This window comes from Wyeomyia smithii, chromosome 1 (assembly GCF_029784165.1).
Source record: "Wyeomyia smithii strain HCP4-BCI-WySm-NY-G18 chromosome 1, ASM2978416v1, whole genome shotgun sequence".
Taxonomy (NCBI): Eukaryota; Metazoa; Arthropoda; class Insecta; order Diptera; family Culicidae; genus Wyeomyia; species Wyeomyia smithii.
Genome location: NC_073694.1, coordinates 176,987,077 through 177,013,697, shown reverse-complemented (window position 1 = coordinate 177,013,697; position 26,621 = coordinate 176,987,077). Strand labels below are relative to the sequence as shown.

At 41.2% G+C, this 26,621-nt stretch overlaps 1 protein-coding gene across 1 annotated transcript in view; it reads right to left on the bottom strand.

Annotated features, from left to right (window-relative positions):
• LOC129730784 (protein serrate) overlaps positions 1-26,621 on the bottom strand; it is a 164,047-nt gene that overhangs the window by 59,745 nt on the left and 77,681 nt on the right. The window contains exons 4-7 of the mRNA XM_055690354.1: positions 9,640-9,694; positions 4,384-4,489; positions 4,164-4,312; positions 3,705-3,765 (exon numbers count right to left, since the gene is read on the bottom strand). Of these exons, the coding sequence (XP_055546329.1) occupies positions 3,705-3,765; positions 4,164-4,312; positions 4,384-4,489; positions 9,640-9,694 (371 nt within the window). The remainder of the gene's footprint in view (positions 1-3,704; positions 3,766-4,163; positions 4,313-4,383; positions 4,490-9,639; positions 9,695-26,621) is intronic.

The window sequence follows — 26,621 nt, the reverse complement described above, 5'->3', positions numbered from 1 at the left end:
CTTTGTTTTGTCTTTTCTTTGTATTTTTCGTCTTTTTCTTTATCTCTTTCTTTGTTTCCTTCTTGATTTGTTTTTTTCTTTGTCTCTTTTTTGACTCTTTGTTGGTGCCTTTATATGTCCCCTACTTTGTCTTATTATTTGTATCTTTCTTTGTCTCTTTTTCCTTTGTCTTTCTGTTTGGCTCTTTTGTGGTCTCATTCTCCGCCATTCTTGTTATCAAATTTGTCTTTTTCAGTGTCCTTATTGGTCTTTCTTTGTCTCAAGGGCTTTTCCCTTTGCAGCTTTTTTTTCTTTTTATTTATCTCATTTTTTTCTCTTCTCTGGTCTCTTGCTCTGTCTCTATTGTTCTTTCTCCCTTTCTTGTTAGTCTTCCTCCTTTCCTGAACCATTCTCTTCTTTTATTCCTATTTATTCTTCATCTTTTTTCGTTTATATGGAACACACAACATTTTTGACATTATTAACACCGCCCAAATACATACGGTGCTTTCTTTCTTTCACTTTCTCTCTCACGCTTTCTCTTTTTGTCTCTTTTGTTTTTCTCATCTCTTTCGTTTTCCTCATTTCTTTTTCCATTCTTTTTGTTTCTTTTTTGTTTCTTTTTGTCTCTCGTTTTAACATTTTTGGTCCCTTTTATGCCTCTTTTAGTTTCTTATTGTGTCTCTTCTGACAACACTTTTTTCTCTGTTTTGTCTCTTTTTGATCGCTTTTTTGATCTCTTTTTCGTCTTTTTATTGTCTTTCTGTTTTGTTTTCTTGTACTCTTTTTTGTTTCTTTTTTTCTTTCCCTGCCTCTTTCATTGTATTTTTCTTTGTCGCTATCTGTATTTGTTGTTTCTTTGTATTTTTTTCTTTTCCTTTTTTATGTCTTTTCCTTTGTCTCATTTTCAGCTCTTTGTAGGTCCGTTAATTTGTCTTTTTCCTTGTCTTCTTGTTTGGATCTTTCTCTATATTTTTCTATTTTTCTTTGTCTTTCTGTTTAGCTTTTTATGTGTTTCTGTTTTCGCCTTTTTTGTATTTATGTTTGTCTCTTTCTGTCTCTTCATTAGTTTTCCTCTGTCTCTTTTTTGTAGGCTTTTTTTCTTTTTCCTTTTCTTTTCCCTATTCTCATTATTGTTTCTTTCCTTGTCTATATTTTTCCTTCTCTCTTTTACTTCAGTCTGCCTCTTTTTCCGAACCTTTCTCTTTTTCTCTTCCTATCTTTTCTTCTCCTTTCCTCTTTTTCTTTGGTTTTTCGGAACACTCAATATTTTAGAGATTTTAGAGATATTTTCGAAACCTCTCAAAATCTGTCCTCTGTCTTCTCTGCCTTTTGTATCTGTCTTCGTATTCACTCACCTCCTCTTTCTTTACTTTTTTTGCTACCCTTTTCTTTTCCTTTCTAGTTTTTCCTCTATCTTACTAATTTCTCTTTTTTCATGTCCCTGTCTCTCTCACTCTCTGTTTTTCTAACTCTCTATTTCTCCTATGTTTTCTATGTTATTTTTTACGTCCTCGTTAAGCTTCTGAGCTGCTTAATTTTTATTTTTTGGCAGAAATTACAAATGGCACGAAAGACTCAATCATTGATTTTTAAAAAATCTTTATCTTCGTTTTTCGATTTTTAAATGAAGAATAAAAAACTGCTTGAAATGTCTAAAATGACAGTTCGTCCATATATCGTACATGGGTAAAATTTCGAGCAGTTTTTAAATCTTTATTTGAAAATCAAATCAATTGGGTTCTTTAGCTATATCAGTTTTTTATATCATCTGAAAGATCTGCATTTTCTAAGTAAAACGTGATTTGAAATTTTTTTCTATCGTTGTCCTTCGCTTTTTAAATCACCATTTGAAACTGCTCCAAATCGCTACAATGACAGTTCGCCCATATACCAACTGTCATTGTAGCGATTTATAGCGAATTTTTATTATTTATTCAAAAATCGAAGGTTAATGATATGAAGTTCTAAAAAATCACGTTTTGCTCAGAAAATTACACTCTCTCAGATGATATATAAAAATCGGAAATCCGTGAATAGCTAAACAACCCAATTCGAAACTCGACCTTCTGTTTATTATACACAGACTTCGCAGCCAACTGTTTTGTGTACAGCACAATTGCGGGGCTAGTGCTACGATCCTCAGTCTCTCCCGAGCCGAGACTCGAACCTACGACGACTGGCTTGTTAGACCAGGGTCGTTCCTCGTAACCCGCTCGAGAGGGGTAGTCATTGACTATGCAGTATAAAATTAGGCGGACAACTATTCTTTTCTTAAATTTATAGCTAACTTTTGAGGATTGCAATTTCCAGAAAGTTATATTTAAATCAGCGGAAAAATTCAACAAAACAAAGCTGTTTTGATTCAAATCGTTCGTAAAAATATTTGAACAAGAATTTCAAGGTCTCGAGAGCAGGAAAGAACAAATGCATATAAAAAATTTATTTCGTTTATTCACAAAAGTGTTGATTGCAATAATTTGGCAATTGATGCTAATTTGCTTATTTTGGCACGCTGTTTTTCAGTCTGCATGTCTATATAATTGTTTATAGTTCGCGAGTTGATAAGGTTGCCATTAGCCCAGATAGATCTGAACTGTTGATTACGCACCAGACGAACAATGAGACTAATTTTTGTTTCAACTAAAAATATAGCCTTTCATCACACGACATTATTACCAGCTTGTCAAAGTTACTCTTTCGTTGCATTTTGCCAGATTTTAAGTGTAACCTTGTGACAAATCTGGTGACCCACTTAGAATTCTTCTGTGAATTGTCTTTTAGCTGAGCTTAGCTGAGAGAAAACATTCAAAATGACAAATAAAAAAATGCAATATCAGCTTGTTCGATGAATCACGCTGTCACGTGATATGTTACCGCGCTACTACTGCGCTCAAATCTGCTGAACTTTCCAACTTTCCACCTCAGCTTTGTGCAGTTGCACCTTTTGCCCCAGGGAACAAGCATTGACTATTGTTTTTCGCCCTCATTACCAGTTCGTGATAAATTAGCTTTTCTTTTGCCAATTGTTTGTTTGCTTGTTTTTTTTTTGCCCTCACTGCAACCGGCTGCTACCGACATCAAACGGCATGTAATTCCACAATGCTATTTGTTTTCGACTAATATATGTACTGTTAACCCACTATGTAAGTTTGTCTCCGCCGACGGAGGTAACTATTTATGTTTTTATTTTATTTTTTTTCGCAACCGCGGGAGGGGCCTAGTCACGGATTTTCTTCCCGAACGGGGTTCGTGCGAATCCGAAACGACACGGCTCTCGGGAGCAACGTGGAAAAACCGAATGCAAATATCGGGGGCGCAACGTGATCGTAAAATATAAGAAAGAGCTAATTAGAGGTACAGCCGAGCACAACAGGAGCGGAAAAATATTTTCCAATAGCGCTCCAGATCACGACTGAATAGTTTATGTGTTTTTCCTTGCCAGTACCGCCGCCGCCGCCGCTGCTTCTGCTGCCGATGTATTTAGTTTGGTAAAAACGAATAAACCCTTGGTAAAAACGAATAACCCTAGTAGGCGATTGTTTGCGGTTGGCTACCGGGTACGAACACGAACCCAACTTGGGCTGCTGTGATTGGTCTGGCGCACTGCGCACACCGAAGGGCGGAGTTGCAGCATCGTCACCAGGAGCCCCGATAGGTAATGGTTGTCATGTCCATTGTGTTTCCGGGTTAATTAAGAAAAGGGTTCGCGGTTGGGTACTTACTCGCATCCCCCGGGCTGGTCGCATTTGCCGTGAATTTGATCGCATCCTGGCTTGCAGATTGCTGAAAAAGGGGAAGCGAACGAAAAAAGAAAGTTAGTTACGATGCTTATGAAAAAGAAAAAGAAGTAGGTGTCCAACGAGACCCGTAAAAGGGTAAAACACGAGCCGCGCCACCGTGCGAAGGCATTACGCAAACATGGACCCACACGAACTTTTGAGCGCCTGTGTGGGCTGACTGGATGAGCAGTGCAATAAAACTCGGAAATTAGTGAAATAAACGACGAAAAACAACACCGTTATCGAGAGATCAATCATAAGGGTGAACTGTTAGATCGGTTCGGTTGGGGGGCTTTCTCTTTTCATAGGTCACAGGCGGCTTCGGCTGAATTAGAAATACTGATCAATCACAGTAGACAGTTTTTCTTTTTGTCTCTCAGGAAAAAAACTGAATTTGCTTACCTTTCTCGCAGTTGGCGCCCTGCCAGCCCGGTAGGCACACTTTATTGCCCTGCTCGCCACAGGTATAGTGGCCGAATTGGTCATTCCGGGGCCGGCAGAACGTCGTACATGTCGTGTTGTAGTAATTGTCCGCACACTGCACCCGGACCCTGTGGATGAAAAATTAACAAAAAAAATTAGTTCATGAACGAATTTACTCTTTTAAAACAACACAACTTACCGATAGGTGATCCGGGCATTCTTCCCCGTGTGATCTAATGTATTCCATTCGTGCGAAGGTAGGATGACGCCGGAGAATGATGTCTCCTCGATCAGCCGGTCGGATACTGTGGAGGAAGGAGGAAAAGCAAAATAAAACGTCGACTCTAGTTAGGACAGCATTTTTTTCTCTTTTTAATTAGCATCTTTCGGTAGAAAATCCATCCGGGAGGATGGATACAAATTAGAGGCTTTGGCCCGAACGGAGTGCGCGCGCGAAACGAGATCGTTATGCTAATTTTTCAGTTAACAACCGCCGCCAGCTTTTGGGAAGTGAAAAATGAGTGGCTGCTACCATAGTAGGCACAGCCAGGGTCTACACGCAAAACTTTTCGCTCATCTGTTCCACAGTTGGCGTTCCGTGGGGCCAACGGCGGATTCGGTCGCGTGTAGCCGAAGCTCGGCTCTGATGGATTTTTCACTTAAGAGTTAAGGCATGATTTTTCACGACCCTCGAAGGGATCGCGAAACGGGAGCATGTGTTTTTCGCACCCCACCGTCGCGGTCTCGGTCGGTGGATGTCGATCAGCGGTCATACAAATATGAACCACTGTTCTGTTCAACGAGAGACGTCGTGCTCGTTTCGAGCTTCACACTTCGCCGGTGGCGAAGGTGAAAAATCGTGCCGGGCGAATTGACACCGGCAGTGCCGCAGTCGGTTGAGGTGTGGGAAAAAGTGTGCCCTTTTGAAGTACGTCAAACGAGGCTCTGTGCATTACTGTCTTTGCCTTGTTATTATTTAGTTGATAAAAAACTGAAGAAATCAAGTAATTGTACCATTTATCTGAGATTGCTTTTTTATAAACAACTGCTCGAAATCGGTAGAAAACTGCTTGACAAAGGCTCTAAGACGTGCGTGTGGTCTGAAAAAAATTACTCATTTCAATATGTATACATACAGAACAAGGACTTCAGAAATCTACTTTTTGCAGACTCGATTGCTCTTGTTGTTGTTGAAGTTTGTGTTTTTTTCGCCCGAGACAATCAGAGTCCGAAAATGCCAATAAACGTCAGTGACGTGTAGACGTCACACTTTTATTTTGGCCATTCAGGTAAATTTGATATTTTTTAGCTCTTCATTGTTTATACCATCTTTTCCACGTAGGTACAAGAACTTGAAGATTTGCGTGTTGTTCCCAATCAAGATGATTTATAATAAAACAATATCGCACGCTTAGCCTTGGGGCTAATAGCGGTCTCGATCAACTATATTAGTTGAGAGAATTCGTTATCGATATTGTTTTTGGCACATTTTGTATGTGTATGATAAGTACAACGATACACCGTGCCACAGTGCTGAGTCGAGAAAATTTCCAGCTCGAAAAGATCCTCGACTCTATCGGGAATCGAACCCGATATCACAACCGTGTGGGAGAGCTAGCCGACCGGCATCGCTAACCACAGAGCCACGGGGACCACTGATTTCTAATATGAGTATATTTTATGCAGCGGAGTAGCGTGCGTTCCGTGGTGTCCTCTTCATCACATAGCTCACATTTTCCAGAAGCAGCTAGTCGCATTTTGGCGAGTCTGAACTTCGAATAATCGTGACCGGCAAGTATTCTATTTAGTGTTCTTGTCTCCTCGCCGTCGAAATCAGTATTCCAGAACTACGGCCGGGTTAAGAATTCCTCGAATAGTTTGTAGAATTTGTTTGCAGATGTAACCGGTTAAGGTGTCCCATGACTTTAGTTGTTGATGTTTCTTCAACAGATGACAGGCTTTGAGTCGGTAAGAACCACCGTATTATCTATAATTCCTTTACTCGATTTTGATATTTTGACCAGACCTGCTCGAATAGCTGGGCCGTCATAATGCAGGAATGTAATTATAGTTTGAGACTGATGTTTATTCCATTTCTGGATTCATGCATTCCGATCCCGCACGCGTCGGAAGTTCCCTAGGCGTCAGTGTAAACTTTGCTCCAGTGAAAGCATTCCTTATTAAAATATTCTAGGGTAATTTGACGCACAGTTTCCGGTAGCATTTTCTTCCTATTGATCGGCATTCCTTCTACTTGTTATCGAATGATTACTTCGTAGCTGTTGTAGATGGGCTCAGTTCGTATATCCTCTCTACTTTTTCGGCGTTATCCATATACACTTTTTCGATGTATGTGTACTTGTTTTGGTCCGCGTTCCTGTCGAGCAGCTGAAGTTGTTCGTATACCGCATCTCTCTTACGAAAGTTTATCAAGATCCTTCTTTTCGTCCAATAGTATCTTTGTAATTCTAGGAGTCCTTCGTTTGCCAGTGCAGCTAAAGTGCTGATAGGTGTCGTCTTGGAGCAACCCGTCGCTATTCGTTATTTTATGCCCAAGCCATTTCGGTAGACTTTGATCGAGTTGGCGTCGATGAAACTTCCAAACGAAAGAAAACCTCCGTAGAGTGCCTTGTGGAATATTATCATTACTTTTTGGGGTTGCATCCTTTTTGGTACTGATGATGATTTTTAACATAATTTGACGGTCTTTAATAATGTGTTTTAATTCCCGCACATGTGTACGACAGCTTAAGATATGTTCTACTGTTATGCCCAGGTATTTGTGACTTCTGACGCATTTCATAAAAACATGTTTTACTTTGAAATCTATCCTTGTCTCTTTCGGTGTTAAAATTATAGCTTTTTTAATAAAATATAGCTACACTAATGTTTTTCCTCCTTTTCTCCGCCATTGTGTGGTTTGTAAAGTATTCTAAACAGTCTTCCGCGAATCTTCCGGCTCGAAAACCAAACGATAGAGCCGATAACAACGATAGTTGTTCCCTTTGAGCATGCAGTTGTACTAATCGGAGTACTGCTGTGTTAGCTGATTTCACTATTATTGAAAGACATGCTATGGGTCTATATGAGGCTGCCTCTTCAGCGTCCCTACCTGGTTTAACAACCAGGTACCATATCTTGATGTACGTACTGAAGAGCTTTTCGACTTCGTATCTCGTGAGTCGATGTTTTTTGTAATTACAGCTAAGTTTTCCTTCATTGAAATTTTCTTTTGTCGCAGAAATCTTGCTTTGGCCCTCTGCAATTTGAGAATAGTTTCTTAATTGGATAGGCGGTTGAAATTTCTCCAGCGCTCTTCTTTTTCTTTGTAGAGTTGTGTGAGCTCGTCGTTTCAGTAATATTTGGGTGTTGAATGTGAGTTCAATATCTTGTATAAGGTGTGCTGATCCTCCGATTGAATACTCTTTGATATTATGGGTTTATGTAAGTTGAAATTAAATTCAAATTTCTGTTAGGTACTGTTATTTAAATGACCTCGAACATTTCGGTTGAACTCAATCACTTAGAAATATACCTACTCCCCCGCCGACCCCTACTAATCTTGCATGTAGTATTTTATGATAACCTGATATGTTAGCTGATGCTATTGTATTTTCGTTTGTCCAAATTTATGTCTATAGCGCGACATGTTATTTACCTGAGTGTAGCTCGTGCGCTGGTTCGTTTTTTTTTTGTGTTAGGCTCTGAATATTATTCTGTAATATCCTGAATGTGTCCATGTTTGATGTATTTTTTTATTAATACCTGCTGTGCATCGTACCCCAGGAGACTTGCTAGCTCTTGGAGCACTTCTAGGAGGATGTAGTATCCGTTCTTGTCGTTGTCCGACCGTCGCTTTTAATGCTACCCTTTGTACCGCAATTTGTTTTATTTTATCATCCCACCTTTTCCGCGTTTCCAAGTGTCTTTCTAGTGTGATTACTTCCTTTTTCGATCCTAGCATGTCATCCAATTGCGTCTTCCTCTTTTTGTTGTTGTACGTTACGGTTTCACCTTCTTCTTCATCGTCGTTTTCCGTTTTTTACCTTTCTTTCTCTTTGGCTTTGTGGCCTTCTTGGTTCCTTCTGACTTCTTTCTCATTCTTTTGCTCCTCCGTTTGTTTCTGAGTTTTGTTCCTGGTTATTGCCGTCGTCCTCTGCGTTTTGCATTTCTAGTTTATTCCTCTCTTCACCGTATCCGCAAAACTTTCATAGAAGGAAGGGAACTCGTCCGTTTGATCTAGCAGAAACTATTCCTTGTCGAAATTCGAAACTTGTCTCAAGCTTCTTGAAAAGTGAGATTTTTTCTCGCCATCAGCTTCTTTATGTAGAATCGGCTCGTCTGTATCGATTTCTTCGAGTAGTTCCTCTGAGTTGAGTTTCTCGGGAATCCCTGTGATGACTCCCTTGACAGTCACAAAACTCTTCGAAATGGAGGCTTTGAAACGCTGCAGTAGAAGATTTGACAATTGACTAATCGGTTGCTATCTTTCCCTGCGCTGAAAAATATTAGTACCTTCGCACGACAGATCTTGGACATAATTCCAGCACCGTTTTAGTGAGTTCATTTTGGTTTAGCATTATTTCCACTTTAATTTTGTTGATTTTGAGTTCCTTCTCCTTTTGATTGTTGCCTGATACATTTACTCCTTCAATCTTTCCTACCACCACATCGCTACTATCGCACTCTTTGTGATAGAACTTTTCATGAAATCGTTCACTCGAGTTTCCGCCATTTTTCCACTTTCTCCTATTATAATCGGTGTCCTCAACACTTATTTCCTTCTATAACACTTCTTTCTCATTATTTCATGCCATTATGTCGTATTTAACTTAATTAAACTTTTAAGACTTTGGTAAGAAATTTTCCTTTTGTTAACGTGAATTTATTGCCGTTTTAATAAGCCTTCGTATTCGAAAGACCAATCACAAGTCCTCGTGTTTGTTTGCAAACTGGTTGCTCTTCTTGACTCTCAGTTGTTGACAGTTCAATTTGCTTAGCCAAAGCACATTCGACAGAGGTGACCTGTTGCTGGCATATACGAATCAATAAAATTTTAACGGGATGACTGACGAACGAGATTGGCACAAGAGTAGTATACACCAAAGGGTAGTATGTAACCAAACAAGGGGGAAGAATATTCCATTTTATTAGGTTGCACTATAAACTGCGCAGAAATCATTGAATATTGTTGAATTTAGGTCCCCTAAAGGTTTCAACTGCTTGAAGACATTACTGAATCAAATTAATGTGATGGGTTTGAAATATATGGAAACTTTTTTTACCATTTTATCTGGGCTTTAGCAGTGGAAAGCTTGAATTTCCAATTTGAAGAGTTGCTTCTAGACGCTTAAACAGCATGTTTTAAAATTTGTAACGTAAGGTAATGTAATATAGAGCAGAGAAACAACTTTGATAAAAGCCCACTCCTTAATATATCAGCGATAATACTCACTTGAATAGGACTCATTGTACATGTCCAGCGCCTGCAGGATAAGCGTAAACGATTTCTGAAAAGTAGTCGAGAAAAAAAAAACAGTGATTAATATTCATTATAGTAACAGAAAAGAAAACAAGCTCGTTGATGGAAAGGTATTTAATAAACATTCCTGAATAAGCAAAAAGCCACCCACGTTGCTAGTAAAGTCGTTCGAAAACATTTTTTTCTTATGTCGAAAATGTAGAAAAAAAATCTAGCAACCACAAACCGAACGGTTTGTGTTTGTTGGAAGCCTGTCAACAGTTTGTTCTGTCGTCGGCAACAGAAGCCTACTGCGTCCGTGTCTCTTCTAGCGTCTAGAGCAGCCATGGATGGGGGGGGGCGGACCTACTGCCGTCCATAAATTAGATCTCGGTATCACCGCGATGAAGAGCGGAACCATTTCCAGCCTGCTTTAATGCCTTTAATAAATAGTTTTGTTGCCGCTTTGTGGTCATTCGTTTTCTGTAGCTTGGATTATTTTATTATTGTTACGAACTGTTTAGCAATAATAAGAGACTAAACTGAAAGAAACGACCGGTGTATTATGTTCCAATTGAATTACATTTTCCGAACTGTCGGTCGCGTTGGAGCGATCAAATATGTAAATTTCCAACCGAATGTAGAGGGTAAGCATTAGCGGAGTTCCCCTCGAACAAGACATAAAAATGACATCCAAGACGGTTAAACTTCGAAATTATGTCCCATCGTTTGTCCCGGCTTACAACACGTGCGATTCGATTGACCCAACCGAACAACAAAAGAAAAACCATTCGTTCGATCGTACCAAGTGACAAACGCGCTTTACACGGAATCGAATTATGAATGAATTTTTATGATCGAAAGCAGCCGAAAAGGCCGCACCACAGATCGATCTGATTCGTTCGCGGTCCTGTTCGAAACGTAAATACCATCGACGTGGAGCTGAAAAGCAGGAAAACAAGATTTTTATCATTCGACCGTTCGTCAATTTGTTGATTTATTTAAAAGCCTAAGCACTCTGCGTCGCTCATTTCTGTACTGATAGATGCGGAGATCATTCGGGGTTTAGATTTCACCTCAATTAATTCACGCCTTCCACGGCGCGATGGATGGATCCATCTGAAACCGGTCATCCCGGGTGTCTTGTTGCTTGAGACGGTGAGAAAACTATAGGTTAGAATAAAATAGTTCCCCCCCCCCCCTCCTTCCGCCACTCTCAAACGTCACAAGTCAGTCACTGACCCGGCAATGACCACGCCATCACCACCGAATTGAATAAAGGCCCAAATCCAGAAGCTCGCGGCTACCTCATTTGTTATTCATACAACTGACGGACAGAGTGACTACTTGCTTGCCTGCCGGGACACGGGACGGTTGGTTGGCATCCATTGAAAGTGTAACAATAACAATTTCCCCCTCTCCTAAAATGCTCTCTATTTTCTCCCGGACCCAACCGAGCAGTCCCAAGCAGTTGAAGAAGACGATGACGGCGATGATGGTGCGAATTTATGACCGTAGGGGAATCGTCAAGTTCACACGACGGAAGGGAAAAACGGCGCACAAGTGAATGCTCGATTAAGTACGTTTAATTCATTATTCATCATCGGCACAAGTGGCTTCTGCCTTCGGGGTGATTATTTCCGTTACTTCCCATCGCCTGCGCCTGCTTTGATTTGGTTCGACTGTCGAAATTTGGTACCTAGCCACCCGCTGCGTGAATCTCACCGCCAACTATGTGTTCGGGTCGCGGACCAAGTGTCGTCCAATTTGGCGCAGGAATCACTGGCTCACGATTTCCGCGATGCAATCGGAGCTAATATAATTGAAGAAGTGTGGCAGCGATCCTAACCCCCCCCCCCCCCTCCTGGTCCAAAGCGAGCAAGGTGATGATGAAAATATTTCCTAACCATGTTTTGTGTGCGTGTTTTGACATTTATGGTAACATAATTATTTTTTTCTCCTTACATCGCTTGTTTATTTACCTCCATGGTTCCCACGGACCAACCTTCGGTTGGTAATAAAATGAAAAGAGGAAAAAAAATGAAACAGTATTTGAAAGAATTTTTTATTCAGACACGAGCTGATTAAGCAGCAGATCAAGTCCTACTTGATATAATTTCATCCGAAGGTAAGTACTACTTCGCTTGAGCTTCCCACTCGAAAGAGTTCTCATGATTTTCGGGAGGTTTTGTTATTCTTGCTGCCAGCCTACTTTGCATTCGCGCGAAGCGCAGAATGAGAATCGGTTTTCTACCAAAATATTTCAAACGGAGGAAGAAAAAAAAACTTACAAAAGCTCTCAAGATGAGACCCTTCTCAGTTTTCAGCGCGTGTGTGGTGAACTTCAGCTGTTTGTTTTGCTGCCCGGTGAGTGGAATCGAAACTGTAGCAAGAGGTTTTTCTCGGTTCCGTCTGACAGCTAGGCAGGCACTGTGAGAAAAAGTCTATTACAAAATAGTAACTGCACAGCAGCCATCATAATGACTGCCTTTGTACCCTGCGAAAGGGCGGCAGCTGCTCCTTGCAGATGTTGCAGCAACAAGAATGCAAAACAAATTAATCCGCAGTAGCGTTAGAGTCTATAATTTGATGGCCAATATTTCACCACCGCGGCTGCTGCGGACGTGAAGAATCGTGTCCGAGTAAACAGTGCAGTCAGTCTCAACGTGAACAATTTGTAATCACGCGGAGGTCGACAGTTCTGGAAGGCTGGGCCCCCAACTGAAACAATTACGGCGCACACGTACACAGGCTGGTCGGGGGAGAGCCCGACAGACCATGGGAATCGAACCTCCAACCGGATAATTGAGTTGCCGAGCGGTGGTTTGCCAATCTAGGCAGTCGCAGTCATTGGCGGATACACATTCAAACAAACTGGCACCCTGGTAAGAGACGGGAGAATTTGTAACTATGTCAGATGTCAGATATGACATGATCGTCAAAAAATGACAAATATCAAATGACGCTACTAAAGGGTATCCCACATCAAATTGCATCACAGAAAAATGCTGTAGAAAACCTAGTTAATCAATCCTTTTCAAACTTTTAGACAATAATTTATATCCCATTAGTAATTAGTAACCATATACCCGCAACTTACGCCTAGCCCTACTCATTACGTTCTGTGCAACATTTAGCTGCAGGTTCTCCTGGAAAACCACTTTTCCGTCATGTCTTCCTCGGATGCTTCCGTAGTGCTTGAATAACCCAGTATTTTTCGATGGACCTTAGTTCCGTTGCATTAGGGGGCTCTCGGAACGAGAAACTTGGGCAGATTCAAATTTATGGTGACATCCCCGATCGAAGCATTGGAATTCCGCTTAAACGCTTCTACGACTTTTTTTCTGTGTGGACTCATCACTGCGATTAGATCTATTGTGATCATGCCCAGGTGTTCTGTATTCCTCACTTTATATTATTGGCAGTATCACTATTGAAGTAAGTGATACGCTTATCATTCATATTCGTGCTTGTGTGTGAGTTTTACCTTTCCGTTTCAAGCTTACTGCTCTACTATACCGAGCCTCTGTCCATCCTAACAATATCGCCTAGTTACAATTCTCGCACCAGTTTTATTATAATAGGGACTTAAAAGAGAAGGAGAGTCAACAGGGGTACTGTAGAATTCCGATTGAAGGAAGTGTACGTGGTAGGGAGCCTAAGAATAAACCCTTGCTGAAGTCCTTTGATAACTAAAATAGCCTGATTCTACTAAGATTCCAATCCACGACCCCCCGCTTACCTTGCGGCTACGGAGCTCCCCAACGACTTGCTTGTGATCATGATCATTAACAGAACATGCATTCGATTCTGTTTTCCTTGTTCGGTCATACCTCGTTGGTAGAGAGCAGACCGGTTATCACAGAATATATTGTCAGAAGCTGTAGCTGTTACTTCCGGAGTCCCACAAGGATCTGTACTCGGCCCACTGTTCTTTTTACTCTAAATTGATGATCTTCTTAGACTTTGTTGCATCCAGATGTTTGCAAACGATGTTGCATTCTTCCTGATCCCGCTGCAACTGAGGCATTGCTTAACGAAAATCTACAACGTGTTGCATGGCGGGCTTCCAGGAAATCGCTTGGTTTGAACCACGCAAACACGTACCAAGAGTCGTTCAATTCTAGTGGAATTGCAGATCTATTTAGACGGAAATCAAATCCAGTTTACCGATCAGTTTGGGCATCTTCTTCCTATACAATCTTCGTTGGGACATACCAACAGCTACTACATCCGATCTTCCATAAAACAATAAACTGAAATTGTTCAAAAAGCTGAAGAACTCTTCGGATGTTAGGTGAATTTTTTCAGTATTGTAGAGAAAGGCAGGATGAGAACAGGACAGGACTTAAAAATGTGACAGTGTGTGTGTGACGGTGTGTGTGTGTGACGGTGTGTGTGTGTGACGGTGTGTGTGTGTGACGGTGTGTGTGTGACGGTGTGTGTGTGACGGTGTGTGTGTGTGACGGTCTGCGTGTGTGACGATGTGTGTGACGGTGTGTATGTGTGTGTGTGTGTGTGTGTGAGCGTGTGTGTGCGTCGGTGTGTGTATGTGTATGTATGTGTGTGCCAGTGTGCGTGAAAAATTATTGTCGATTTTTGGCAACCTTAATTTAAAAAGGATCACCCTAAGGACCAAACAAAAAATCCGGGTATAAAGTTTTTCGATAAGGAACAAGTATATCAATGTTGATCATGAACTGAGCAAAAAATAAATCTGATAAAAAGGAAGGTTCAACGGCATTTTAGGTAAATAATATTTTCCGATATTAGAAATGAGTTCATCACCTCAAATTTGACATTGCACGTAATTTTCAATCATTTTAGAAAGACTTTTAGGTTTTTTCCAACTTTTGTTCAGAAACTCGCCACTGTGCGGGGGTTTTAAAATACTTTGTGTACAGAAAATTCATCCCGGATTGCTGCAAAACTTTTTACAGTTGATCCTTTGTACACCGCCATTTGTTCGTCCGTTTTTGTATGCCCGCGGCATCAGTCCGACAAAAGAATTCACTCTAAACTCACCTGACCATATCGCCCCAAAAAAAATTCCCATTTTACCCCTTACAAAAAACGCAATTTCATCCACTATTTTTTCCACTATGTTATCGTAATATTTTATCAAAATGTAGCCTTTCACTAGACAAACACGGCTACAAAGCTGATTAGACTGAAAACGTTGAAGAAGTTCTCATAAAACCTTAAATACACTAGCGTAAAACTTACAGCAAAATCAACTTTTGATATTTCCGTTGTTTACATTGGCACTGCGGTGCACCTATCGCAGCAAACCATGAAATTTTTATGTTAGGTTTAGTAGTTCAAGAAAAGGATGGAGTAGTACATGGAACCCAAAAAGTAATACTTTCCAAGATAAAGCACCTGTCCATTTCACCCCAGGGCACAGTGGGGCGACTCCATACAAATGCTGGCCAAGCAAAAAATGATTTCAAATCATGAAAAATACATGGTTTTTATATGATTTTGGGACGCTGAGTCGGAGTGTGGTATTATTTTTGCATGAAAATGCGTATTTTTGACGCCATGGGAATTTTCATGTTTTGAAGTAGAATACTTCTCTCAGGAAGTTTGGCTACATAGGGATGTGAAAAGAAAATCCAAAACCGAAAAAAGTGAAAAATATGTCCAATTTCAAATGCTAATAAATCGGTTAGTACTCGATGGATTTCCTTCGTTCTTGCAGCAATAGATTCGAAAATTTTCTAAGATTCTTCCCAAATGAAGATAATTGTAATTGTATTATTCAAACTATTGTACTATTGAAAATAGTCAAGCCTTGTCAAAACGAAAACTTCGACCTCTGATTGGTCGTTATATGATTGTTTCCCAAGCACGATCGACAGAGTCTTATACCTTGCAATTGAAAATATGCTATTTGGCCTATATAAGAGCCTGTTTTAGCTGAAGCCGCTCATAATAGTTCTAGACAGCGACAACAGCAGTCATCCATTAGCAGCAGCAGTAGCAGTGCAGTGGATACCAGCGATAGGGAATAGCGGCCACAGCTGTGTCGTAGCAATGGATAGCGCACTAGTTGCAGCGGATCTCAGCATCGAAATTTGCAGCGTAAAGCGGCTACAACTGTGGCATGGCTACGAATAGCGTAGCAGTTGCAGCGGGTATATCTGACCATGAAGCATTTAAGCAATAATTGAATGAAAATTGCAATTGCAGCAATCGGCCTTTTTCAAGGCTACTTAATGTTTTTGGAAGAGCATAATGAATGGTTATTAATAAACTGTAACTGATGTTTGATGCTGCTGCAAATGCACAGCAGTGTGATGTTTATTATGATTTGTTGATACTGTGCATAACAAGCGGTATATACGAAACAAATCCGCTTTCAAACAGAAAAGTTCGGCACGTTCTGCTCACGATGCTGAGTCTGTTTTAGAAAATTCACAACACTTCATTAACAAGGCTGTAACGCCGTAAAGAAGACGTTTATGGTTAGACATCACAGCAGAATTTCGATACTCATGTCTACCATCGGCAATATCAAACACGCAACAATCTGCTTCCATACGACACGGGGACGGGAACATTTTCTTCTTCCAAGCCGCGCAACACGTACAATACATGTTATTTTGTTGCCTTAATGTGTGCTCTATCGGCCCGGCTCAACAGAATGTCCACAAGAAATCATTTTTGTACATCCTTGTTACGAAACTGAGAAAAAACTGTAGGAACTGAAAATAAAGGCGTGGCCAGAATGAATGTGATGTATTTTTTCGTACAAGAGTATTACGACATACGAAATAAAATTTCGAACGTTGTAGAATGGTATAACTGGAAATAATTTAGCCAAGCCTATTTTTCCAGTTATATCATTCCACAACGTTCGAAAAATTGATTATGTCAGAGCGGATATCGCACGCTATCTGACCATGAAGCATTTATGCAATAATTGAATGAAAATTGCAATTGCAGCAATCGGCCTTTTTTAAGGCTACTAAATTTATTTGGAAAAGCATAATAAATGGTTATTAATAAACTGCAACTGAGGTTTGATGCTGCTTAAATGCACAGCAGTGTGATGTTTATTACAATTTGTTGATACTGTGCTTAACAAGCGGTATATACGAAACAAATCCGATTTTAAAATGACTGACACGCAAGCAGCCGGGTTATCTTTCTTGTAAAAGTATTCTACTTCAACCTTGCGGTCGTGGCTTTGCATACAACCCTCCTGTGATTTTTTAACAGGTGACTGGTATGATACAAGCTTAAAACATGATTTTGGTACTCAGTGCTGATGATCCAAAACATAAAAAGGTTAGTTTTTGATATTGCGTTAAATATCGGAAAATTTATGAGATTCAAAAAACACGTAATTTTTGGATGGAGGATGAGGATTTATTTTCCACTATTTTACAGACAACTTTTCCTTAGACGTCATCAAGATTCACGTTACACTTGAGGCTGCAGCAAATTTCGCAACATTGCATTTTTTTCAAGAAAAACACTAAAAACGCTGACTCGGTAAACTTTGAAAAATCATAGAAAATTCAAATTTTGTCGTAATGCTCTAGAAATTTGGATTCTGATACTTCAATAGTATACAACTACAGGTAAAATATAATTGAAATTAAATTCGCATTTTCAATTTTGGGTCGATGGCCAGCAATTTCCCACTGTGCAGGGGTCCAAATTACCCCAAACTGCCCTATTTCGTAAAATTAAAACAGAAGTTTGTCTACTGTCCTACGTTTCGGCTGAGTGTATTTAGCCTTCTTCCGGGAATTACTGTATAAAATACTGTTTGTAAGCGTGACAGTATATATGCTGAAGCTATGCTGCCGTTCCAAGCATATTTGTCCCATGTTCTACGCAAACCTTATGGATAGTGGGACAGTTACGCTTGGAACAGTGGTATGTGGGCCTCCATCCGAATTGCTACTATATCTTCCGAATTTTAATTCTAATATGGGAAAAAATCTCAATTTTCTTTTTACCAGAATTGCTTTTATTGGTTTTAAAAGTTTGCAATTGTATATCATCCATCAAGAACCTTCTTGTATAAGCGATACACCTATACATTCTTTTATAAATTTTCGGTAGTGGATGAAGAATAGTTTGAAAAAAAATCAACGTTCCCTGTCGCCATTTTTTTATTTATATTTTATTATTTTCTTATTTTTATTATATTCATTGGCTGTCTGGAAATATTTATGTTTGGTGTTAATTGCCCCTCGTTTTGTGGTTCTAAGACGACCCAGACAAATTTTGGTATTATGAGAGCCTAGCGTTCTTTCGGTCCTTTGAAAGCCCCGAGTTTCTGTGGTTCTGTGAGGCGCCAGAATTATTCCGACCCTTTGAGGGTGTCATGTTGCTTTTCAGTTGAAAGTATTCCAGAAATATTTGCTGTTTTTCGGATTTTAGCGCCTAGGATCATCACTCGAAACACACGCCTCTTCTAGCGCCATTTCTCAGGGATCCTGTTCGTTATTGAAGTCATTTTTGTACATGCCTTTTTTGACAGTATGTCAAAACTTCAACTGTCGGTACTAAGTCAATTGTTTCATCTTTCGAATGCGGGTATTGTCGTCATTCACATTTTAATTAAGTAAGCCGATCAAAACTCTTGGTGATAAGATCTTAACCGAGTCACCATTAGTTCGGCACCTCCCCACAGTTGTAGTGTAGCAACTACGGATCTTAGCCACCTGTGTCCTAGCAGTTTACCACCAGATGTCCACTTTGCTGCCAACAGGCAATGAACTTCGGTTCAAAAACCTCTTTCCGTTTCTAAACAACGTTTTGCAGCAGGGACGGCGGATAGTTATTCGGCAGTATTCCTATCCTTACCGATTTGGCCCCTTCATTGTAGGGTTGTTTTGACTTTTTGGGAATGGGATTCAACAGATTCACGCGTTTTAAGCATCATTTGATAAGAAATATCACGATTAAATTCTTGCAAGAAAAACAATCGATTTTTTCCGTTACCGATGGAGACACCTCCAAGAAAAATTGAAGTAGCTTAATTTTTTCCTTCATTACTCTATGGCAAAAGGCTCGTAGTTTAAAAAATAATCGGCAAAAAATCGCAAACTGGTCTCGTGTAAGTTTACAAAAAGATAGTTCCAGTAATCTAAAGCAGATGCTGTGAAGAACTATCAATTATTAAAAAGGAGTTCAACGTTTTCACTATACGATATTCATGACGAATGAGAAACATATGAAATAAAAAATAACTGACTCAACGGGGTCAGTTTCGGAGATTCTGATTTCTGTGGCGAACCCTTGAACCGCACTCAGTTTCTTACGTTACAGGTAATTATTTTGATAAATATTTCCTCCCACTCTTATAGGCAAACCAATCATTACTATTGTTATTCATACAACGGAAACGGCTATCACCGGAACACGTTCGGCCAATCTGGACTTATTTTATAATTGTTTTTAACATTGTAGTTGCATTGCAACGTCGACACCGAAATTCTACAATTCGACTACATGGCGACCATGACGATACAAAACGGTCCTCTACCGTACCGACAAAAGATCGTGCCAGATTCACACCCTTTAACAATTCAATTCCCCGGCGGTACCCTGGCCGAGCCGGACGGCGAAACCGCAAATAGGAGGCCTTTTAGCAAGATTGCATTTTTATTATGCACTTGTTTCTCTTCTCTCTCTCTCTCTCACCACCGGACCAAGAAACAATGGAAGCCCCCAAATAGTTTTAATAAGATTTTTATTGATATTGATACGGACGGGACATACACCGTACACGGTGCAGTTTTGCAAATTGCAGCTTCATTTCCATATAATGGAGGCATAGCCACCGGAGGAAACGATTTTTATTCGCGCTTCACTTACCCTGCCTTGCGCAGCAGCTTCTGTTTTTCTTTCGAACCTTCTGAACCACCGAATTTTTTTTTAAAGAAACAGTTTATTTATCCTTCTTACCACAAAATTTAGCTTAAAGCACCAAATCTTCGACAGATCTTCGGGTGCGAGTAAAGGTTCTCATGCGGAGGAAGAAAAAAAAAACTTTTTCGTCTCATTAAAATTCCTCGGTTGGTGAAATACAAATTCAACGTGTTCTTTTGCTTCTCTGTCGTTTCGTTTCGTTTTCTTTCATTTGGGTGCATATAGTGCTTCGCGTTTTCCGACCGAGGGGTATAAGAGCGAGTATTCTTCCGGCTTAGCGTGGCCTGCTAGGATAATCCGATCGAGAGCGTCAACTCGATTCGTCAGTCCGTCCGCACGCCGGTGGATGAATCGAAGCCTCAAAGCGCGGGCTACTTTGATTGTCACTCATCGTGGTGCTGCTTTTTTCCATTCAATGAAACCTCCGGGTTTGGGGGTAGGAAATATTTCAAATTTTTCGCCCAGCAGAACCCCGGGACTTGTTTTAATTTTGTATGGCGACTCGCGCGTTCGCGCAGATATGCCACCAAACGAAAGTGGGAAAAATGCTCATTAAAATTCCTCGCGAATTCAGTGCCTAACCGAAGCGAAGCGATAGCAGTTGACGTGTGTTCTGCTGCGAAATACCATTGCGATTCTCGGTTTGGTTGTTCAGGTTTCGTGTAATTTTTGGGACGGTTGGGAAAACGGCGGGCCGCCGAGCGGCTGCTACACGATGACGAAATATTTCTAATTGATCAGTTTCCCGGGAGTCAACTTGTGTTCGGTCTAATGGGTAATGGAAGTCAATTACCGAAGGTGGGTTCGATTAGGCTGCTGGGATGTCAGTCAACCCTCTGCGCTGATGCAGGTTCAGTTCAATGCACTGACAGCTGCGCATACTGCGATGCGAACCTGTGCTGCTTGTGTTCGATGGGAACATTACGCCAACTGGAGACTCGTTGAATGTCAAATAGGATTACTCTTTCTGTTGACATCTAAGCGATTGGGTAAAGTAGTAAAGAGAAAAAAAAATCCGGGTCCTTAAATCACTTTCTCCATTGCCAAAAGGAGGCAAATTTGCATGGTTTACCGCGTGTACAAATTCGAGCTGTCAACCGCGGCGAGGACGCAACAATAGCGTGACAAAATCGCACAACGAATCCAATTATGCAGATAAATGTGTAAAATTTTACGAGCAGAGATTTGGAATTCGGCTATATTTGGGAGAAAATTACAATAAAAATCTCATCTGTTCCCAGTGCCTTCTGCCGTTCGGTCTTCGGTCATCCAGCAGCGAAATTCGGACGGGCGGTGGCTGCGCTGGTGAACAACACAGCCACTTTTGATTTATCACCACAGATGAGACGCGAAAATCTCGCACCGAATTTCAAACCGGTTTGTGACTCGTCTTCCCTCGGCTCGGTCCGATTCGACATGTAGTAGTAAAATATAAACAGCTTAGAGGCACAAACGGATCGGAGCTGTTGACTGACCTAACTGACACACTTTCTGCTCTCTGATCTTATCAGCGAAGGATGGGATTTGTTCGTTCGTTCGTTCGACCGCCATCGAAGTGCGAGCGTGTTGCGAAATGCATCGATTGGCGAAAAAAAAAAAGCAGTGCGCCTCAAATAATTCGCCGAACCTAATTCACCGGCTGCGTACCAAATGAATAAACAGGGGGGAAATTTTCGACCGGAAACACTTGAGCCGTCATTAGTCGGGTGGCCCTTCTTTGCAATGAGTCTAAGCCTCTCAATTAGAGGCACGTTTAGGACTTTCCCCCGAAGAAATTGCAATTGTTTCCCATCCGCACCTGGCTGTGAAGGGGACCATCATCGATCGCTCGATTGTGCGTTCGACGACGATCGGAGTGCAGCAGCAGCAGCAATTAGACGATGGATTGATGTTGAGCTAATTATTACCACTAGGTATTTCCGCCACTTTATTGCCTCTTTCGTCCGCGATTGACGCTCTGCGGAGGAGCAATACACATATTTTTATTGCGCCACAACACACACCGTTTTCCATTACCATTTTTCAAATCCGACTCACGGTAAGACGCGTGTGAAAAAAGAGACTCTCGTGGGGGCAGACAGAGAAGCTGCCACTGCAAAGCTGCATGCACTAGACCGCATGAAGGAGAAGATGATCGGGAGCGTAGGAGCATCAAGAAGCTGCGACGTATTAAGATACCGAGTGGCATATTGCGAGGAAAATACAAACGCAAGAACCCAAGCCACGCGGGAGCCCGCGGATCCGTCAGGAATATGGGTGGAACTACTGCGCAATCCGATTTGGAAGTGCACATCATGCTGCCAAGCTGCCGAGCGAAACTTATTTGAAAAATGATAGTTTCGCGCCTCCTCTCGCACCGTCGTCGCCCGCCCTCGGATCATTTCTTTATTTCGCACAAAATTAACAGTGTTTCCAGAGCAATTACAAGCGATTCACGACTTTCGACATCGTTCATTACGGACTCGCACCGGGCCCCGGCTTTGAGTTGCCTTTTGCGGCAACAAGTCGCGCGCGTTAGACATCCGAATCCGGGCTTGGCGCTACGCTCTTACCTACCATCGAAAGGCACTATGAATATTCAGCTTGTTTTTTATTCCCCTGACTAGACACCGTATCAGATTTAGAGCCTCTTCTGATCTGACGCTATCAATTTTGCCGGTGCAGTGCATCGCAACGGTTAGCCAGCTGCATGCAAATCCTCCGTACATCATCGTGGCATGCCATGAAGTTCAAGTTCTACTGCGCGCCAGGAAGCCCAAAAACGGCAGCAGTCTGCTTGGATCAGGCGCAGAATGTTGTTAGTTGCGTTGCAATAATCATCAACGGTGGTGGCAGTAGCGTGCATGCGCATTTTAATATGCAAGCTGGCTGCACGAGGAAACGGTTTTTTTCTGGCGGAGTTCAACGAATTTTTTTCTCCTCTTCTTCTCATGCCTCATTCATACACACACACAGCAGATACGAGGAAGGTAGAAACGTATTAATTACAGAAATTTAATAGAAAATATGATACTTTTACGTGTGCTGCGCTCGAGCAAAGCTGTTACAAACCCCCGGGGCGACGGTGGGTCCGCAGGCACGGAGGGGGTTGCGAAATTGCTGCAAACGTTTGATGATGGGCCCATCGTCGGGTCAAAACGATCGAGATCGAGATCACGAACGATCGATTGCAGCGAGCGACGGTGCAAAAGAGTGCAGCAGATGCGGCAAACGTTTATCGGTGTGGTTGTGGATGACGGTAGTAGCATCGGGAGCAGCAGCTGAACACGCCTCATCACTCATTCCGATCCGCAATTTGGAGGTGCAGTGAATACGTAATGATCCTTACCGTATCGTGAGAACTTTTCACTGTCTCGCGCATAATGAGGAAGGATAATTGGTTGATTCCATGCGTTGGCAGCGATTGGCAAACGATCGGAAGCTATTGTACAACTGTTTTTTATGGCATTAGGATTTATCTAACCCTATCGCTTGGAGGAGCTAGTTTTGCTCACACACACGCACGCACACATGCCGCGCAGGTGGTTGTCGCTTTCGATCATAAATATTCATAGCCTGGCACACAGGCGGTTCCTTTCCTGGACAGGATCGTGGCCAACCGCGTTGGGTTCAAAGGTGAGATGCAGATTCGTGACTGCCACCACCACCACCACAACGGTTACTACAGTGGACCAAACGAAAACAAAAAGAAGAAGAAGAAAGTACCATCGCACACTTCCGAGAATAACCACAATGTTGAGGGCCAACCAGCCGTTCTTCAGTCTGGGGATGGAATCGGAATCCGTTGTGTTGTTTTTTCTGGCCTTCGCTTCAAAATCTTTCGTTTGATTAAGAAAAATGTGCCGCAAAGCGGCAAAAGAGATGCCAATTCTTCGGTTGACCACCTTCCCCGGGCCGTAAATCCGCACACCGAGCAAACAATTCCGTCACCAAAGCACCGTCAGCGAAATAGATCTCGCGCGCATTAATTAAAATTCCTACTCTCCTCTGGTCTCTCTCTGTGTGTGTGTATATATATGTGTCGCATTAGCATAAGCCAATAGTGCTACACACCGGCCTTTGGGAACCTGTAAATCCTCCGCGAGAAACCAGGAGAAAAACGAAACAACGAACCTTCCTGCACAGCCGCGGTCTTATCGAAATCTTTCGATCTGTTGCAAATTTCGGGTTCTTTATCTCTTCTGTTGGTCTGTTGGTTGTGTCACCCAAACCATGCTGCCTCCAGCCTCTCAAGCTCGAGTTTACTTTGGCAGCATAAATTATTTCGCCTGAGGAATGTATTCTGCTGGTAGTGCTTCTCTTTAGTAATGATTCCCTCGGCTGTTGCAAGTTTTCATCTCCGCACAAGGTATTGAGTCTAATACTTATTAGATTAGATGCGGACAGCGCTATTTTACTATTTTCGTATCACTGGTCGACTCAAGCGAAGACAAATTGACCTAGAACTCTCAAACAATAGAAAAATAAAAGATTATAGTTTTTCAACCGTTCCTGCTTTGAAATTTGGTACGTACCATAAGCCAGCTCGGAAGTGCATCAAAAGTCCGCTGAGTAATTGTTCACCGGGTTCGTCGCTTTTATGTTTGCTTACCTATGAACTTTACTTTAAGGTTCTGATGACTTTACGCACTTTCGACTAGGCTAGGAACACCTTTAATCACAGAAACGCAACTGATGAAGGTTAAAAGCCATAACCAAAATATGTATCTACGAACGATTTAAGACGGGATTCGATTTTTTGTAGTAGATTTAAGTGGAAATCTCGCCAATTCTCAATATTAAATTTCAATCTACTAAAACGCTCAATAAGAAATTTGTTGGATTTTTCAATACTTTTGTACATAAATACACGTTAGAATTCAAAAACAACGAAAAGCGCTGAACAAAGCAGATATTTTTCAGTGCTTATGCATGAAAATGAAAAATGACCACCATAGATATAAGTGACTTTTCACTTACACACACTAGTAAACGTGCAAGACCGTGTAAAATTGTATTTGTTTCCTGTTGTTTTGACTTTTCATCTCTTTTTTCCACTTCTGATCGATCGGCAGCTGCTTCCTGATCACGAAGAAAAAACTTATTCAGAACCGAGCTTAGAACATATAATGAGTGATCTACTGAATATTTGTCCATCCGACCATGTATACGATCAATTTCAAACTTAGTGGAAGCTTATACGCCCTGAAGAATGTAACCTGATGGGCTACACTTTAAACTACGCCATACAGTTCACACGCAACCCACACGCAATAATGACTACCTTTTTCCAAGCCTCTCATCTGAACCAACCGTCGTTCAAACACTTCTCTGCACCTTCAAGTGTGACAGGGCATATATTCACCACTACTAATGCGACGCCTTGCGTAAAAATAATTTTTCAGGTTTAAGCTTCCAGCTGAACGAAGTCGTCTCTTCATCTGTTTCTTTTTATGCCTTTCTATTTCTTCTCTCGCCGCGAGAGCACGAACATCTCCACCTTTAGAGCTTTCGTAATGAAAAACGAGCAAATTTATTTATTAATTCTGTAGATGTGGTGGGGTTCTTTTGTTATTGTGTAGTTTTTATTCAAGTCTTTTCATCCATTTTGTTCAATCGAAAATTTGAGCATGAACGAAAACTTGCACGTTTATCTTCTTACGCGCTGCTTACATTCTAGTTTAAAATTTTACTATCGTCTAAGGAAACGATTTAGGATTGAACCAAAATTCGATAAACGACGCTAGGTTCTTTACTCACGCGACGAGTTAAGAAGCAAAAAAATCATAAACAGAATTTCGCCCTTCCTTACTAACAAATAAAAACCTCCTTCCTGTGATCTCTTTGTGCAAATGCAGTGATATACACGGTCCCTAAACGGGCAAAGATCACGCTAACATATCCCTTCCCTCTTCCCACCGGTTTGCAAGAACGTGGCCGGCGCCGTTATTGATCATTGGAAAAGTATTGCGCCAATAAAATTTGTGCAATTTGTGGTCGGTCACTCCCAGCCCCATTCGGTTGATTCACTGTGCAATTTCATTGATTCGGATCAATCATGGAGTAGACACCATTCATATATGCAATCAGCTGAGCTAAGCTAAAAAGATCATAAACATAATATCGATTATCGTTGGAAAAAACTTGCATAAAACTTTTCCTGAAATGCTTCGGCTGGCAGAACGATACTGGCATTACCTAACACAACAGCATTCGTTGAACGACCGTCATCAGTTCATCGACGGATCAGGGGTTATTTGGTGGAGATCCGGTCGGACGCTCGTCGGGTGCCGGTGGTTTGCATGTTACACCCGGAATTGTCGCGCTTTTTCGGAGTTTATATTACGTAAACAAATGTGAAATCTATATTGTAATCGTGGCAGACTATATTACCTTTTTTACTAAGTGTATTTGAAGTAAGTGTACGATTTACAAATGAAACAATTTATAATTACTCCCCACTTTGAAAATGGCTGCCTTACACCTTTGTGTTGTGTTTGTGATTTTTCCCAAAAGTGGTCGCGAGCACATGGAGAGTGTGAGGTGTCGAAGTTCATCGCAGTTTGATAAAGGGAAGGTTTTTTTTCTTTCTAGTGCATTGTATAATCGTCACCGACAGACAGAACCATCTACTGAGAGGCATGGTGACCTGCACAAACGAAAAAATCACCGGATTTCTTCAAGATAAGTGCTTAAAAGACTGTCATGATATCGGTCGAAACGATAGAATCAGTACACTCGAATAAAGAGAGTTCTACAGTTTGCTCTGATAAGTAGGGTACCATAAATCTCCGAACACGCTAATTTTTGCAACACTTATTATTAGTTCAATATTATGCTCAGCTTTAGAAAGTGTATATTGTTTTACAGTGTAGTTTGAAATGGATCATTTGTAGGCGAGATTAGCAAATATTTGACCGCATTGCCTGACAAGTAAACTGATCGTGATTATTTCATGGAATTCCATCGATAAACATAGAGCTATGTTTTGTTTTGTATCCATTTCTTCATTGTTCTAAATTTTTGGTTTGACTCAGTAGGTATCGTAGCTCATTGATTTGACAATTAAAAAAAATCGGAGCGGGCTGTCGTGCCCCGGC